The sequence below is a fragment of the Talpa europaea genome, assembly GCF_964194135.1.
Source record: "Talpa europaea genome assembly, chromosome: 5".
Taxonomy (NCBI): domain Eukaryota; kingdom Metazoa; phylum Chordata; class Mammalia; order Eulipotyphla; family Talpidae; genus Talpa; species Talpa europaea.
In genome coordinates, this window is record NC_140071.1 from 122,335,443 (window position 1) to 122,354,187 (window position 18,745).

The 18,745-nt window shown below is 35.9% G+C and overlaps 1 protein-coding gene across 4 annotated transcripts in view; it reads right to left on the bottom strand.

Moving 5' to 3' along the window:
- Positions 1-10,628: 10,628 nt before the first annotated feature.
- KLHL5 (kelch like family member 5) overlaps positions 10,629-18,745 on the bottom strand; it is a gene marked incomplete at both ends in the record, with an annotated part of 47,476 nt that continues 39,359 nt past the window's right edge. For all 4 annotated transcript variants that reach the window (XM_084232894.1, XM_084232893.1, XM_084232891.1 and 1 more), the window contains 3 exons: positions 10,629-10,685; positions 13,012-13,183; positions 14,504-14,716. In XM_084232894.1, coding sequence (XP_084089020.1) covers positions 10,629-10,685; positions 13,012-13,183; positions 14,504-14,716 — 442 coding nt within the window. The remainder of the gene's footprint in view (positions 10,686-13,011; positions 13,184-14,503; positions 14,717-18,745) is intronic.

Genomic DNA, 18,745 nt, shown 5'->3' on the forward strand with positions numbered 1-18,745 from the left:
TTAAACATATTTTCTATTTCAGTAGTCCTGTCCTACTTTATCATGGGCCTTCACTGAATAGTTCCATCTGGCGCTTTAGATTCTATAGTCACCAGTTAGTTATTATACATATGTAGATAATTAGGTAAAAAAATATTTTTAAGCCAAATCTGAAAGCACAATGTAGATAATGGGGAAAAATGACAATGTGCTAGATAGCATTAACTATACTGTAAACAACTCAGAAGCATCAATCAGCCTAATTTTTTATCCTTTCATCCTTTTTTACTTGAAAAGACACATTAAAATTGACCTGAATAATTTTTATTAATGACAAGAGTGAATAATTTTAAATTGATGACTATTAAAATGTTTAATAAGGATCTCCCTGGTGGCACAAGGGGTTAAGACGCAACCTATGAGGCTATCCGCAGCCACTGTAGCATGAGTTCGAGCCCAAGCCAGGGAGCTACCCACATGCACAGCAGATCTCTCCTGACTTGCTTGCTGCTCCTCTCAGCAGTGTGTTTCAGTCAATCTGCCTGTTCTGTTCCCCACTCTGTCTCTAGTGAATCCTCTCACCCCCCCCATACCTCTGGACTGCACCCCAGCTCTTGTATGCATAAATATTAAAGAATGTTGAATGAAATTATTTTATTATGGGCCAAGGACTTGTCACCATGTGCAATCATGGGATGTCCTGAGAATTTGATTCCCTTAAGTAAACTTTCAGTTGATGTTTTGTAGATTTTATAATATTTTCTGAATGCTTAAGACATTATATAGCATGATTATACTAACAGCAATCATTGCCATGAGCAACACAAGCCTAGATAGAATTAGAGGAGAAATACCTTTCACCATATTCTGAATCATTACAAATTACTTATTAATGAAATCACATTTTAGCATTACTGAAGATTACATGAAGGGGGGAAATATTTTATTGGTTGTGTAGAGGGGACATTTTCCTCAGGACTGTTCTCTGAGAGTCTGCATTGACTAGTAGAAATTGTCAGTGAAAATATCTGGGGCCTGGATTTTTCTTTGTGGGGAGATTTTCAAATGACTGTGAGACTATTCAGATTTTCTACTTCTTTCATAATATAAATCAGGATTGCCTCTTAACAGGGGGCCTGGATTGCAGTCACAAGTTCTCAGAGATTCTTTTCTTCTTCCGTTTCCTGGTCATGGAGAGTGAGGTAGGTGCTCTTGGCTTGCCATTTCCCTTGAAACTGAGCAGGTTTAGGGCCCAGCTTTATAGAGGCTGAGTTGTCCCCCTTGGGTGCATGTTGGGTTTTGACTCGTCTATATCTCATGCCAGGGAGGCTACCAGCACCAAGGGAATGTCGCTGGGGTGGTGAATGCCCTCAGGGTAAAAGCTCAGTGCTTTGCTCATCTTTCTGCACCTCTTCTTTCATCCTGTTCTCACAATTCTTAATCTATTGCCTCTTCTTCAATGCCTTAAGGAAAATATATTGTACTTAAAATTTTTGGTTGTTTTAAACAGGATGATTCATCTCCATGATCTACTTGACCGTATTACTCAGAAATCAGAATCAACTCTGAGTTGTTTTTAAAAGCTCCTTTTCATTTTAGGCCATCACAAATATCTTAAGTAACTTTGTTAAAAATATCTCATTTTTTATAAAAAAAATAATATACTGCCTTGGTGATTTGGGAAAAGTTCATCTACAGTAGTGAAAATCTCTACATGGTATATATGTTTTAAAATGAATTATATATCTGGCACATATCAAATAAAACCAACAAAGTATTATCTTTTAGTGGTTCTCAGGGAACATGAGCAGAAAACAATGACTTGTGATCTCATAATTATGTGAATTAATGGCTCTCTTAATTGTGCTTGAGGGTGCTAAAAAGTTTGCTCTTGGCATAATGCTGTCATAGTCCATCCTGATGGCTGTAAGAGAGTATCACATACTGGGTGGCTAATAAACAACAGAAGTTTGTTACTCATAGTTCTGGAGGCTGGGGCATATGTGATCAGGTGCCAGCATGGTGGCGTGGGGCCCTCCTCCAGCCGTGGGCTTCTTGGAGTCTCCTTACTTGTCAGAGAAGACTAGGGACCTCTAGGGAGCCTCTTTCATAAGGCTCTGGTCCCATTCATTAGGGTTCCACCATCATGACTTAAGTACGTCTGCAGGCCCCACTTACCAATAACTCTGGGGGGACAAGATTTCAATAAATGAATGGTGGGGGGGAACACATAGGCCATAGTGAAACGAAAGCTACACATTAGAATTGCCAGGCTCCTGGCTGGATCTTACATCCTGAGTGGCCATATCTGCAGTGGAGTCCAGGCATGGAACCATCACCACAGTCTCTGTGCTCTTCCCTGTGTCCTTCCCCTTCCCCAGCCATATGCCTCAGATCTGTGGTTTGCTTAGCAGTTTTGTCTTTTTCCTAACTTTCCCTGTATTCTACCTACAAGTGAAACCATCCAGTAATTTTTTCTTCTGACCCATTTCATTGAGCATAATCCCTTCCACCTCCATCCATGTTGCAGCAGTTTATCTTTTTTGATCACCGAGTAGTACTCCACTGTGTATATCTACCACATCTTATTGATCCATTCATCTGTTTTGGGGGCATTTAGGTTGTTTCCATAGCTTAGCTATTTTAAAAGTTTTTAAAGTAATTCTTACTTGTCAGAAGGACTAGGGACCTCCAGGGGGCCTCTTTTATAAGGTACTATTGTTGAGAATCACTGCACTAGGTTGTGATAACTCCTGCAACAGTCTGCATTTTTGCTGGCATTGATATGCCAAGATGTCATATTTGGAGGGTATGAATGTCAAGATATGGTCAGGTGATAGTCAACACATACATATCATTAAACACTGGAATTAGAAAGGACCTGAGCAGTCATCTAATACAATCTCCTCAATGATTATTTCCTATTATGAAGGATATATGTAAACTACAGAAGTTATTACAAAATTTCCCTATCACCAAGTATTGAGTAAAACATTCATGATATTGGAAAATTTCTAGCTATATGGTGGGAAGAAGAGAAAAACAGATCAGTTAATTAACCTACCTTAGCTCTAAGTGGTCCAGAGAGCTATTCTAATACGGCCAGGAGGGCAGCGCGGGTAGATGGAGTATGGAGGGGCCTGTCAGCAGAGTGCATCTCTAGCAATTATTACAAGCACTTGGAGCTTCTCCATATTATTTTGGAGTCATGCACAGATAGAAGGGATACCTGTCATCATTAAGTTAAAACAATAAAGTAGCTGACATTTCCCTCCATTTCTCTGCATGTATCTGATGCTGCAAGCAGTCTGGGCTTCTCTTTAATTCTTGAACATATTCTGGTTTTACCAATTCCAGTCTCAAGTATTCCAACCCCCACCTCCACCCCCCGCTCATTTTATACCCGCTCCCCATGTGAGCCAGGAAAATGCATGAATTCCTTATGTTCTGTGTTTCACAATCTGTCATACTATAAACCCACATCCCAGTATCTCTGAGGTGATTTACCTCAAACACCAAGTCTATTTCACATTCATAGTCAACAAATAATTAGAAAGAACCTCCTATGTGAAGGTACAACAGTAGATAAAATGTAAATGCTGCACGCATTTACAAGGGAAGCAACATTTGCCCTTTTGGAGCTGACATTCTATCCCCTCTATTATCCTATACAATTTTAGTATCCCTGCTGTTTTGCTCAAGGCCTTATTTTATTGATCAGGAGGTTTCTGAGATAAATGAATTCTCAACTGGATTACCTCACTCCCCCAGTCGGGCTCTATAGCTCTGCTACTATTTTGTCAGACAGATAAGTAGGTCAAATTTTGCTAGATTTTTTTTTACCCAGCTTCTTTCTCTGAAGTTCTCACATAGCACAGCTATTTTTGTCACTGACACAGCTTTGAATGACATTTTCTCACTAACCTCACCACTCCAGATACCACTAAGCAAAAACCTTTCCTTCCACAGGATTACCTCCATTGATGTCTCAAATTGCTCAGTTTGTTACTTATTTTAGATTGATAGATGTGCCCAATTTTAAAGAAAGCTATTTAAAAATGTAGTTGGCTCCTTTTTTTTTTCCCAAAGATATATTTATTTATTCATACAAGCACTGGGTACAGTCAGAAACCCCAGAGGGTGAGAGAATTCACCAGAGCCAGAGAGGGGGGGCACGGCAGGAGGGGTCTATTGCGCCATGTGGGACCCTCGCCAGGAGCTGGGGACTGAAAGGGTGCTGCAGAGGCTACGGGCAGCTTCGCAGCCCAGCGCTCAAATGCTGCGCCACCAGGGGAGGCCCGGCTCCTACTTTTTAATTTCAAGTAGAATGCTTTTATTATCTTAAAAAGTGACAACAGAAAAATGTAAGTAATGACTACTTTTGGAATGTGGTGTAGTTATGATAGCTTGAAAATCTCAAGCATGCCAGCATAATCACACCACACGACCATTTAGTCACTTATGTTAGTTACTTTTTAGGCACAAACTTGCACAAGAAATTTTCAATCACTAATATAATGCAAACACTATTTAAAAATAATCCAATTAGGGGCCTCCCTGGTGGCACAAGAGGTTAAGCGTCAGCACTATGAAGCAATCTGCAGCCACTGCAGCAAGAGTTCAATCCCCGATCAGGGAGGTGACCCACGTGATGCAGCAGACCTTTCCTGTCTTGCCTGCTGCTCCCCTCAGCAGTGTATTTCAGTCAGTCCTCCTGTTTTGCTCCCCATTGTGTCTCTGGTGAATCCTCTTACCCCTCCCCCTCACACTTCTGGCCTGTACCCCAGTTCTTGTATGCATAAATAAATAAAATTAAAAAAATAAAAATAATCCAGTTAAATATACTTGCTTATTTTCCATAAAGAAATGTCATCAACTGGAACCAACTTCAACCAGGACAAAGACCTAGGGCAATAGGTTTCTGAGCTTCCCTGGCTTCCCTCTCTAGATGCACCTCATTAGATTAGCCCAAAGGAAATAATTACCCAGGACTGGAGAAATAGGTTAGCAATACTAGTCATGATGCGAATACCCACATCAATCAGTACCACGTTTCTGGAAGAGATTCAGGAGATGTCTGGATTGTTCAAGCCCAGAAGATACAATATAAAACGCTGGTTAGGCCTTAGAGGTAAGATGACAATCTCTAAAGGGGCACTGGTGCAGTCTTATAAATCTGCAGAAGGTACCTGAGATATAGATAATGAAGATTGCCTTCTTTTTTCATGGCATTTGAGTTTTACTCCAATTAAAAATGTAACCAAATGAAAATGTTACATGGGAATTTATAAATCCAGTCGCAGTAAAATTAAATATCACCTCACTGAATATGTTTCCAATTAAAAGTTAAGATATTATCAACAATTCCAAACAGTATACAAAGTTTATGAAAAGGTATCTATTTTGACTTTTAACATTTAAGGAATGCCTGTGGTTTGCCAGGCACTAGGGAAGAGCTCCCAATTAAACTTACCCTTATGTTTGTCAGTTTCTCACATTCCTTTTAGACTACAATTAAGATCAAAAAAGCATTTCTGTCAATTGTTTTTTATTCATTTACTTGCAAATTACATTTAAAAATTCCCTTTGGGATAAAATATACAGAGTTTTGATCCTAGTGATATGCATAGAATGCTTTTTGTTATATTTAAGTAACTGATAAAACAATTAATAAAACTTTTTGTGGTAAAATATATGGAAGATTTACCGTGACATTTAGTATCTTCACACCATCACCACTAATTAGTTACAGAAGATTTTCATCAACCCAAAAGGAAACTAACTCCTTGCACACTGAACAGTCATTCCCCCCTCCTTCCTCCCGGGCCCTGGCAACCATTAATCTGCTTTCTGTCTCTTTGGATTTGACTATTTGGGAAATTGTATATAAATGGAATCATCTATGTGGTCTCGTGTGTCTGGCTTCTTTTACTTAGCATACTGTTTTCAAGGTCCAGCGACATTGTAGTGTGTACTAGTACATCATATTTTTTTATGTATGGCTGAAAAATATTCCATTATATATGTGTAGTATAATTTGTTTATCCATTTCATCACCTGACGAAAATTTGGGATCCACCTTTTGGCTGCTGTGAATGCTGCTGCTACACATGCAAGGTTTTGTTTGGAACATTAGTTTGCAGATTTTTTTCCCCCTCTGGTATATACCCAGAAGTGGAATTGCTGAATCATATGGTAATTGTTTCACTTCTTGAGGAACCACCATACCACTCTTCACAGAAACTGCACCATTTTACATTGCCACCAGCAATGAAGAAGGTTCCAATTTCTGAAGAGAAATTTCCACTAAGATCAGGAAAATGCCCATCTGACCACACTGCTAGTCATATCTATCATCCATTAAATTGCTCTGGCTAGAACTTCTAGTACAATGTTGACTAGCAGTGTGGTCAGATGGGCATTTTCCTGATCTTAGTGGAAATTTCTCTACAGAAATTTCCAACACTTGATATTTTCTGTTTTTAAAATTATTGCCATTGTATGGTATGAAATTATGTCTTCTTGTGGTTTTGATTTGCAACTCCCTAATGATCAATAATGTCCAGGTTTTCCTTATGCTTGTTGGACTTAATATTCCTTAATGTCTATTCAAGCCCTTTGTTCATTTTAAAATTAGCTTGGCTTTTTGGTGTGGCGTGCAGGAGCTCCTTATGTCTTCTGGTAACTACTCCTATCAGACATGATTTGTAAATATTTCCTCCCATTTTGTGGGTTGTCTTTTCACAGAAATTAAATTTGATGAAGTTCAATTTATCTTTTGTTTGTGTTTTTGGTATCTTATTTAAGAAAACACTGCCCAAGTCCAAGGTCATGACTTATGTTAAAGTTTTCTTCTCAGAGTTTTCAATATTATGTTTAGGAATTTGATCTATTTTGAGTTGACAGTTCCATATGTAAGGGTCTGACTTCATTCTTTTGTATATGTATATACAGTTGTTCCAGAATTATTTTTTGAAGAGACTATTCTTTCTCCACCGAGTGGCCTTCACACTCTTGTTGAAAATCTGTTGACCACAGCATATTGATCATAACTTGTTATTGTACCTCTTATTTTATGCTATTGATCTGTTTTTATCCTTACACTAATACCATACTGTTATTACTGTAGATTTGTAATAAATTTTGAAAAATAAAATTTCCAACTTTGTTTTTTTTATAGATTACTTAGGGTTTTTATTTTGGTCCCCTGAAATGCCATAGGAATTTTAGGATCAATTTTCTCCATTCTGCAAAAAGGTTATCATTGGGATTTTTGGTACAGAGTGCATTGACTCCCTGGGCAATTTGGGGAATATTGTCATCTTAATATTATTTACTCTTCTATCCAATGGACATGGGGTATCTTTCCATTTTTTTAGGTCTTCTTTAATCTCTTTCAGCAAAATTTTATTAGTTTCTTTCTCAGAATTTTTTGGTCAGTGTATGAAAATAAACAGACCTTTGTGTGTTGATTGTTAACCCTGCAACATTATGAATTTACTAGCTCTAAGTATTTTTGGTGGATTCTTTAGGATTTTCAACATGTAGAATCATGTTATTTACATATAAAAATTGTCATATTTCTTCCTTTCTCCCAACCAAGCAGTAACCAGGCCCAAGCCTGCTTAGCTTCCAAGATCAGATGAGATCAGGTGCATTCAGGGTGGTATGGCTGTAGACTATTTCTTCCTTTCTAATCAGAATTCATTTTCTCTCTATATATATATCTATCATCTATTAAATTTCTCTGGCTAGAACTTCTAGTACAATGTTGACTAGCAGTGTGGTCAGATGGGCATTTTCCTGATCTTAGTGGAAAAACTTTTAATTTCTCACCATTTAGTTGGGCTCCTTCATACCTTTTAACAGGTTGAGGAAATTTCTCTTGTTCCCTAGTTTGCTGAGTATTTTTATCAGGAAAGGGTGTTTGATTCTGTCAAGTGTTTTTTCTTATCAATTGATATGATCATGTGTTTTTTTCCTTGTTATTTCACTGATTTTCATTTGTTGAACGTTCCCTGTATTCAAGCAATAAATCTTAGTTTGTGTGTAGAATGTGTCTTTGTCTGGTTTTGTTATCAAGGTAATGCTGGCCTTACAGAATTAATAAATTAGGAAGTGTTCACTCTTCTAAGTTTTTTTTTGAAGAATTTAGTAAGAATTGATGCTTTTCTTTAAATGTTTGGTATAATTAACTAGTGAAGCCATCTAATCCTTAACTTTCTTTGTTGGGTTTTTGATTAATTCAATAACTTTCTAGATATAGGTATACTCAGATTTTAAACTTATTTTGAGTCAGTTTTGGTATTTTGTGTTTTATAGTTTTGTACATTTTATCTATGTTACCTAATTCATTGGCAATACATCTTATTTTTGATGAATAAATTTGTTCATGGTTCCGTAGCATGTAATTCATTTAATATTTATAAGACTTGAAAAGTATGTCATGTTCTCTTGCATTTGCTTTTATAAAGCAAAATGCACATAAAATTCCATTAGAGTTTAAACCAAAATCCATTCACCCTTTGACCCCAATTCATATTAAAGAACCAAACATTTCTGATAGGGTGTGACTGTTACAAATTTTACTTCTAAAAAACATAAGTCTTCTCATTTTCCTTTTCATTAAAATAAATGACTCCTCACATAAAATGTTAACTTTTGTTTTCTGCCTAGAAATAGGAATGATAAGGGGTGGGGCTCCTAAGCCAAACTGCCCACATTGGACTGTCTGTTCTGTCACTCACTCACTATCTGTAATCTTGGAGTTAACCTCTTTGTGCCTAGTTTCTTCATCTGTAAAAATGGGAATGACAATATCCCCTATGGGATATAAGATATCTCATAGTATCTCAGAGGGCTGTTGTGAGAATTAAGTGCATTCATGCAAAAAAACTTGGTTCCTAGTTCATAATAAGCATTCAATAATCATTAGCAAATATTACTTCTTATAAGGTAGTCATTAATTGGAGTTAACAATAAAGAGCAGCTAGACATCTCACTGGACAGGCTGAGAGTCAAGAAAGCAATGTTGGATGGTGGATATAAGGACGACCCATATTTCTTCTATAAGACTTCAGTCTTAAGAGGAATGTTTTGTTTCTTGTAATTTCTCCCCTTCTCTTCCTACTCATAAACCCATAAATATACTCTATAGTTGATCCCTCCTTGTTAGGAAAATAATTGAATTCACATTCATAATATAAAGAATATATGTGTACTAGTGCATTTTTCACTACTACCATTACCTTCTTAGCAGTCCCACCAGTTAAACGATCACAGGATTTGTTTTGGGAATAGAAGTTCTCAGTTTCTTAGGTTCCAAGGTAGAAATAATTCATGAGCATTCCAAATCAGCTCATTAAAAAAAAAAAGAAGAGTAATTTTTAAAGAAAGCAACTAAAATGAAGTCAACCTTAATATAAAATGCAAAAACATATTAACCGCAATATTATATTTTAAAAGATGAGAATTTTGTTTATGCTGACTTTATGTTAAGATATAAGCTAATGACTTATATCTTACAGCATTTATCACAAAATGTTACTGCTCAGTGCATTTTTGCAAACAATAAACAATTCACTGAGAGTATTAACATTCACATATTAATTGAGTTTACAAATGTACAAAACTTTGGATAATAAACACTTTAAACTTATTTTTCAAACATTCATTAAACCCATTCCCCCCAAACTGTTTGATTACAAAGAAACATAAAGGGTTACTAACTGTGGCAAAACATAAGAAACAAGGCAGGCGAGGCAGATACAGACTTGAGGACATAAGAATATCCAAACAGTTTTGACAAAATCAAAACATCTTTCATAATATAAAAGAAAACAAATCCACACAATTAAATACTAGGTGAAAGAACATTATAGGGTATATAACATTTTTTTCTACACAAATTTGCATATCCTAAAGTTAATGCAAACGCCATGTTTTAATTCCAATGTAAGCATATCATGACATGTAGTTCTTGGTGAATCTAGATGGAATGAATATTTAAGCAGAGCCTGGAGAGCATATCAAGTTTTCTTTTGGTTGTTGTTTTGACTCTTTAATTTTTTTTTCTGTATTCATTGGGCTGAGCCAGTTTAGAAATTAAATATATAACCAAAGTGTGTGTGTGTATATATATATACATATATATGTATATATATGTATATATATATAATAATTTGTCATTAAAATAGTGGTTGTCACTAAACAAATAAATGAATACAGATTACTCCAACTTATGTATGGTGAAGTTATAAAGCAAAACATTAAAAGCTTTATCTGGTGTATTTGCACTATAATAAAAGAAATGTGGATATTGTGAATAAAATGGGCTGGATTATTAATAAATGAAATTCCCAGTTAACTCTGGGTATTAAAGAGAAGTGCATTTTCCTCCTATTTTATGTCAGGAATGTATGTTCACAATGCCCCAGCTATAGTTTTGATTTTACTATGAAGTGAAAGTACCAAATCCTGGTTCATCCACTCTTCCCCTTGTATCTAATATCTTCTCTTTGTGATCAGGCACTTTGTGCCCAGGAATGTGGCATTGCACATTTACTAAATATGGATCCATTGATAGTAGAATAATTATAGCAAATTCATAAGGGAAGAAGATATCTTCATTTAGAAAACAAAGTACTAAGTTATAATTTTACAGTCACAACACAAGCTCCAGCTCTTCCTAGGCACAGTGGAGCAACCTAAAAAAGAAACAAAAGGACGTATGTATTGGGTTTGTAGTCGAGATGGGTGATAATTCCATGTCCCTAGTGTAATATTGAAGCTGTCCATACTTGCTGGTGAGGACCAGCTGCCCCGCACCCCTGCATCCTCAGCCTGTCTTGAGCCTGGTCCCTTTCCCCAAGAACTCCTGTTGATGTCAACACTCCATAGGCTAACTTGTTTTGGGTATACCACATGATTATATAGTATTTACTCCCTTTTAAAGGTGATTTTTTTTTTTTTGGTTAAGACATAATTGACATATAACATACCAGTTTCAGGTACACACCTCAATGATTTAGCTAGGATGTGAAAAAGGTGATTTTTAAAAATAGCTCAGTAATTGTGCTACATGAAACACAATATTTTCTTCAAAGTGATACACAACATGGACATTAGGAAATGCTGAATATGTTAGTTAAATTTGTAGTCAATGTGGAGAAAATATCAAATAGTATCTAGAGAGGCCTGTAAAAGATGGGCTGCCGGAGCATACACAACACACTGTGACCCTGAGACCTGCATATTCCACAGGAACCAGTAACCTCACATTGGTTAACTGACTTCTCTGTGTATGGATGAAAAGTGTAACACTTGTTACTTACTACTTTTTATCAGAATAAACAAATAATAAATACCACCCATCCAACTCCTTAGTAGTGGAAAAAATGTGGTGACTATAATAGTGAGATAGAAGCATGGGGAGAGAATATAATCTTCATTTATGAATAAGGAATAATTTAAAAATTTTCACTTTTTTTTTTTTAAAAGTACACTAGATAATGGGCAATTCATAGTGGAAAGGACAGTGTGGACAAGTTTTTATTTATTCAATTTTTAATTGTGGTAACGTTGGTTTACAACACTGTATGTGAAGCAGGAGTACTTTGACCTACGACAATTAAAATACTATCATTTAGAAGGAAGTGATTAATAAAAGTACTAAAAACGTACTATCAAGTCTTCATGATAGTAAAATGATTTGCTCATTAGTTTGATGTACCTTTCCACTCAGGCCAATGAGTGAATTTTAAGAACACACAGGTCTTCAATTTAAGAGAACTGTCAGTTATTCTCCATGAGAATCAGTTTTTTTTGATCAGTTTTATCTCCTTGAATAACTATTTTTAAAACCACATCTACTTAGAGTATTCTAGGAATAACTGCTAAGTATCTAAATCAAAACAACTGTTTGTAATTAGCAGTTTTTTCCAAGACACTAACTCTCTCCAGCCTGACCTCACTTTTTCTTTCTACTTGAAACTTTCCTCTTCTCAAGATGAATTCTTAAGTTCAGTCACACTTCCCCAAGGAATCTTGCATGTTCTTCAGTCTCATTTATTTTACGTTTTCTTACATGGTGTCCCTTTCTTTCTATCTTTCTGAATTGGACCAATTCATTAAGCCTTAGCTTAAATCCTTCCTCTTTCCCACTGAAGTATTCTTAATCATTTTCTCTCTTGGCTTGAGTTTCTATAACCACTTACTGCCTACATTGTGGGTCACTTCATTCCAACTGCTCTATTGTGGGTTCTCCCCTTACACATGTGGATCTTACCTGCCTAAATAGTTAAGTACTACAGCAGTGGGGAATCTCATGCATTTTGTTTTCTCAACCATTGCTTCTTGTAGAAAACTTTGGCTCAACTAAATATTTGATGCCTTTGATGTCAGATACTGAGTTGCGGCACAAAATCCCTGATTTTGTTTTGAGTGATGATGGAAACAAAGATCTCAAAAGATTATTCTCTGATGTGCCAGACCCTTCTAGTAATAGCCACAGTGGAATTCTTTCTGTTAATAGCTTGCCAGGTTAAGTTTCTTACTTAGAAATGTAATTTAGGATTGCCATCTTTATGAGGTTATGACCAGACATTTGATGTGCTCTCAAATATCAGTGGCATGAGTATTTAAAAATTACTTGTCATGCGTGGGTAAGTGGTTCAATTTTTCTAACCATTATCTTTATTTCTTATTGTCTATGTTTCCTTATTTTACATCTGTCTTGTGTTCCTATCAACTCTATCAATACTAGAACATCTCATCAATTCCCAGCAAGCAAATGCTGGCAGACCAACTAATAATTTTTTCTGAATATAAACTTACACTTTAAAGGTAATTTTGGATTTTAATCATGTTACAAAATGCAACATTTCCTCTTATTTTCTCATTTAATTAAGAGATGACTTTATCTTGTTATATTATAGATTTCAATATTGGACAAAATTGAGAGGATTTATTTTACCAAAAAGGATAGCTTTAAAAAAATCAGTAAGCATGAAAATGAAAATTGAAATGCCATACCTGAGTCCACTCATTTGTCTGGGGATCATAAGCCTCCACTGTATTAAGGTAAGTCTGTCCATCATATCCTCCAACAGCATACAATTTGTCACCAAGTAGACAGACCCCCACTGCATCTCTGCTGATGCTCATAGATGCCACTGCAGTCCACATGTCTGTTTTGGGATCATATCTGAAAGAAAAGTTTAGAGCCAGGGCTGACACTGTTTTCACAATATTCACATTTCCTGGATTATAATTAAGCATAGTCTGAATCGCCTTCTCCCCAATACAAGATATATCTTTTCTGCTTTCTCAAAGAACAACAATCATTTCATTTTTTATCCTTCGTCTAATCATTTATAATTTAGGTGATACATACACATGCCTTCACTAACTTCTCATTGCTGTTTAAAAATTCAAAATTCTTAGTAAGGCCTCAAGACTCTGTCCCTATCTCTGCCACACTCTACTAGTCTCTTCATCACCCTTTTTTTCCCAGCTTACAGTGGCACCTTTTAGTTTTCTGAATGAACCGTATTCCTTTCTGTTTGTTTGTTCCTTTCATACATGCTCCTATCAACACTACTTCCTCTTTATCCATTCAATTCTTTCCATTCCTTGAAACAGATTGAACACAATAGATGGGAGCCTGAACTACTTCCGCTGATGACACTAGGTTCTGTATCTGGCTCTGTACTCAAGTTTCATAAGGCCATATTGGATGACTTGTTTAGGCTTTCAACCTATTAGATTTTTATTTTATTATCTCATATTATTGAATTTTATATCAAAATGTGTTAGAAACTTCCCTATCCTTTCCCTTTTTATTTAGCCTCCAGCCCCTGAAGGGGTTCTTCTCTTTCTTTCTTTTTTTTAAAAAGATTTATTTATTTATGCATACAAGAACTGGGATACAGGCCAGAGGTGTGTGTGTGGGGGGGGACAGGATTCACTAGAGACAGAGTGGGGAGCAGAACAGGCAGATCTACTGAAATACAGTGATGAGGGTAGCAGCGGGTAAGACAGGAGAGGTCTGCTGCACCAAGTGTGTTGCTCCCTGGCCGGGGATCAAACTTGTGATGCAGAGGCTGCGGATAGCTTCGTAGTGCTGAGGCTTTACCCCTTGCACCACTAGGGAGGCCCCAAAGGGGCTCTTTTCATCAAGCTCCTTTTCTCTTATTTCTACAATGTCCAGTAGGAAAAAAGGTAATAGTAAATGTTCATCCTCTGATTCAATTAATATATTATGCAGCCATTTCTAATATAAAGTTGAAGCAAGCAATGATATGATGAGAGAAGCATTCAAATTCGGCTGTTAGCTGACATATCAAGAGCTGACTAGAGCAGACAACCCACTGTTTATAAAGCTCCTATGGAACTGCCTTGCATGTGGTGGATCCTTAATAAAAAAATACTAATTTGTCTGGGAGTGTCTCTTACACACACACACACACACACGTGTAGTGTAGGCATCTTTATTTAACTCCTAGTTTTCCTTCAAGGAAATTACCTCTCCACACAGTCTGAGAGTCTGGAGGTCAGGTTGGATGCGGGAGCATCATGCCCCCCAATGGCGTACAACAGTCCATTCCAGGTGGTTACTCCCACTCCACCTCTCCTTTTGGACATCTGTGCACACAGGGTCCATTTATTAGTATGAGGATCAAAACATTCAACTGATTTGAGACAAGAACTTCCATCACGACCACCAACTGCATAAAGTCTGTAAAAAGAATAAACACAAAAAGAACAATGATACATAAGAAATAGTGCTACTGTTATACTTAAGAGAAAGAAATCATTCTTATGGTATTTCATTGAATTTAAGGTACCATCGATTATAAGACAAACTGTCATAATTTATGTGCCATTAAGAAAGATGATATGCTAACAATTACATGTCATTTATCATATATATGTATATATCACTCTACATATAAAGAATAAAAACATAACTCATACGAAAGCAATGACAACCCTTTTATAGCTGCCATCTGTTTAACATGTCACCATTGATTATAAGATGTATTGCAATTTTAGAGATGTTAAAATATGTCTCAGAATAGAGAAAACAAGATGTATAAATAGACCATGCCTTAGTTTGTAAGCAGCTAAAATAGGATTTGATTATAAAAGGAAAGAGATAGTGCTACTGTTATTCACTATGCACCAACCACAGGGTAGGCACTTTACCTCTATTAATCTAACTATATCCTGCTTCACAGAGGAAGAAAGTGGGGCTCATGGAAGTTAAGAGACTTATATGGGGTCATGCAAGGAACAAAGTAATACTGGTAAGTAGCTGCACCAGCCATCTGGGATGCAATTGTAATAATAAAATAGGAGAATATGAGGATAACTTGAAACAATAGTGTACATATGACCAGTGATCATTAAATTACTGTAATAAAATGATACCATAAATTATGTAAAATAAATGTTAATGACCTGTTGCCTAGACTAATTTTAATTCATTATCAGTGTACTCTAAAATTTGACTCTAAACTTAAAAATATATGGTATTTTAAATTTTTGAACATGTAAATATATTAGGCACCTAAACTATATTAATAGTATGAGAATTAAAATTTATTTGAAACTTCATTAAAATTTTTATCTATTAAAAACTACTTTTTATGTTATTGGTCTTAATATTAAATGTTTCTCATCTTTATTTTATTTTTTAAAGATTTATTTATTTATGCATACAAGAGCTGGGGCATAGGCTGAGGTGCAGGGGGATGAGAGGATTCACCAGAGACAGAGTGGGGAGCAGAGCAGGCAGACTGACTGAAATACACTGCTGAGGGGAGTGGCGGGCGAGACAGGAGAGGTCTGCTTCGCCATGTGGGTTGCTCCCTGGCCGGCTGGGGGATGGAACTCATGCTGCAGTGGCTGTGGATGGCTTCACAGGTTGCATCTTAACCCCTGCGCTACCAGGGAGGCCCCTGGTTCTCATCTTTAATAACTGGTAGAATAATTATTTAAATATGAATCAGAGTATTAGAAGGTATCAACATTTAGAGAATATCTTTAATTAAAATGCACACATACATGCACACATATACACACTGATGGATTTTAGGGTACCATTATTCTCCTCGTTGTGAATTCATGGGTTGTCCCTGTGAAAAGTGGTGTAGTACAGTGAGGAAAAGCATCGCTCAGGGTCAGATGCTCTAGTTTGAATCCTGGTTCCATCACTTACTAGCTTTGACTGTTAGCAAGTTCTTCAGCCTATATCTGCCTGGATTTTGCCATCTATAAGGGGATTACTGATATTCAAATTTAAAGTGCTATGATATGAAGAATGGTCATACTTGGTAAAAATGTGCTATGGAGAAAAAACAATTCTGCCTCTATTTGTATTCATTTAGAAAGTGGCATTTTAAGGAGATCTTAAGTGTACAAAAACATTTCTACTGAACAAATATTGAGGATTAAACTCTATTGGTAATACTCTGAAAAATCATTATCTCAACCAGTGATTTTCAAACTGCATTGTAAGAATAGGATTCTGTTGAGGATTTGACAGTGTCCCAAAAATAGAGTATTTGAAATTCAAGTTTTAAGAAGTAGTTTTAATTTTCAAAAATATGAACTGGCTTAATTAAATGTCATGCAAGATTCAGAACTCATCTTTCTTCCTAATGACAGTAGTTCAATAAAAGAGAAATATTATGTCAAATTGTGATAGTATAGTACTATGTATTTAAGAATAAGACTTAGGTCTTGCCTGACTTTTAAAATTATGATGAAGAATGCAAAGTGGTTGGTAGATACTGTTTGAGATTTACATAGAAAAAAAATTTCTATTACTTTCAAACTACTTGAGCAACAGTTTAACTGAAGAATTTCCTTAGATTCTAGTTCTACTGGTCTAGTAAGTAAAATACTGTTACATTTTTCATTTCTTGGTGAGTCAGGATTTTCTTCATAATGCACAATCAAAACAAAACATTGTGATAATATGGGTGTTTTTTGAAACAGTTTTACTTTTTACATTGATTTTTTATCATAAATAACATATAGCCTCAAACTTATAAATTCAAAATAAAATTACAATAAACTTGAACTTTCATTTGACTTAAATATTGAGGAATTCTGTAAGATTTCATTTGAAAGAGATTCCGTTGCCACAAATATTTGCCAGCCAGTGGCTTAAAGTGGTTTGAGCAATCAGAAGTCGAAGTAAAGCTTCCTTCTGCCAAAACGGCAAAAGAAAAATCTGAACACTTTGAAAATTTTAAGATACAGAATGTCATAAAACATAGAAATAGTTCTTCCCGGAAGAAACAACTATATTTTGTACCAGGAAGCACTGTAAAATAAGTTGAAATAACAAAACAGTAGTTAATGCAGGCTTTTCATTTTATACATTAAAAAAAAATTGAGACACAGGAAAGATTTGTTCTAAATCACAAAGTATTGGTAGAAAGAAGATGCAAAATTAATTTTTTAACCCACTTCATACTTACAAAAAAAGCTAACAACATAATTTGAACATTTTTCCAGAATTGGCTATGTACCTAGAAATGGAAACCAACAAAATATTTTAAATCATCTCTACTTTTTAAAGCAAGCTTAGAAAAATGCTGGTTTAACACATCCTTCCTTAGAGTAGATATAAGGAACAAAAAGTGGAGCCAGGTTACACAAGACCATGATCTACATAAATAGCTTAATAATGGAATAGTACATGCTGCAATATAATTATACACAAATTAAGTACCGTAAAAGTGCTAAGGGTGGAATGTATACCAAGTGTAGGGAGAATGAGGAGCTGGAAATGGGAACTGGGGTAGGTTTTCAAGAGGTGATTTGAACAAATTTCAAGGATTATGACTTTGCCAAGTAGAACTCTGAGGGAAATAAGGCAGATAAAATGGTAATTAAGAGGTAATAGGAATGAGAAACAAAATGTATTTTTCACATATCAGTTTGTTGGAATATAAAATGCATGGGTAGAGGAGAGCGGATCTAGAGAGGTGGACAGTGGCAAGATGTAAAAGAGACTTTGGTCAAATTAGCTACCAAAAGTTTTTAAGTGAGAAAGTGACATTGCTCAATTTGTATTTTAGTTTGAACATTAGGAAGGTCTCCAAGAAAGCTAAATGGGAGAGTACAGTCAGAAACAAACTAGTTGTAATCACAATGTAGGTACACTGTACTTTCAAAATCAAATGTCTTAATATTTAATATTTAGTAGATTAAAAATCCTTAGCTTTGGGCCTCCCTAGTGGTGCAAGAGGATAAGTCTTAGCACTATGAAGCTATTAGCAGCCACTGTGGCACAAGTTCGATCCTTGGCCAGGGAGCTAACCCACATGGTGCAGCAGACCTCTCCTGTCTTGCCCAACTGCTCCCCTTTGCAGTGAATTTCAGTAGATCCCCCTGTTGCTCCCCACTCTGTCTCTGGTGAATCCTCTCACTCCCCCACTCCCTATACCTCTGGTCTACAGCCCAGCTCTTGTATGCATAAATAAAATAAATATTAAAAAAAGGAAAAAAATCCTTAGCTTGTGATATAATCTTTAGGTTGTATCAGAATTATAACTCAATTGTATTTTTATGTAAAGACTGACATATTGATTTCTCATTAGAGAGCAAGAAAAGGTAAGGAACAAAGTTATTTCCATGCCTGAAGCCAGGCTATTATAGGTCTGGAAATCAGGTTTGAGTGAAGGTAATGTTATTCTTTTGCTCTTCTATTAGAAATCAATATTTTTAGGGCCTCCCTGGTGGCGCAGCA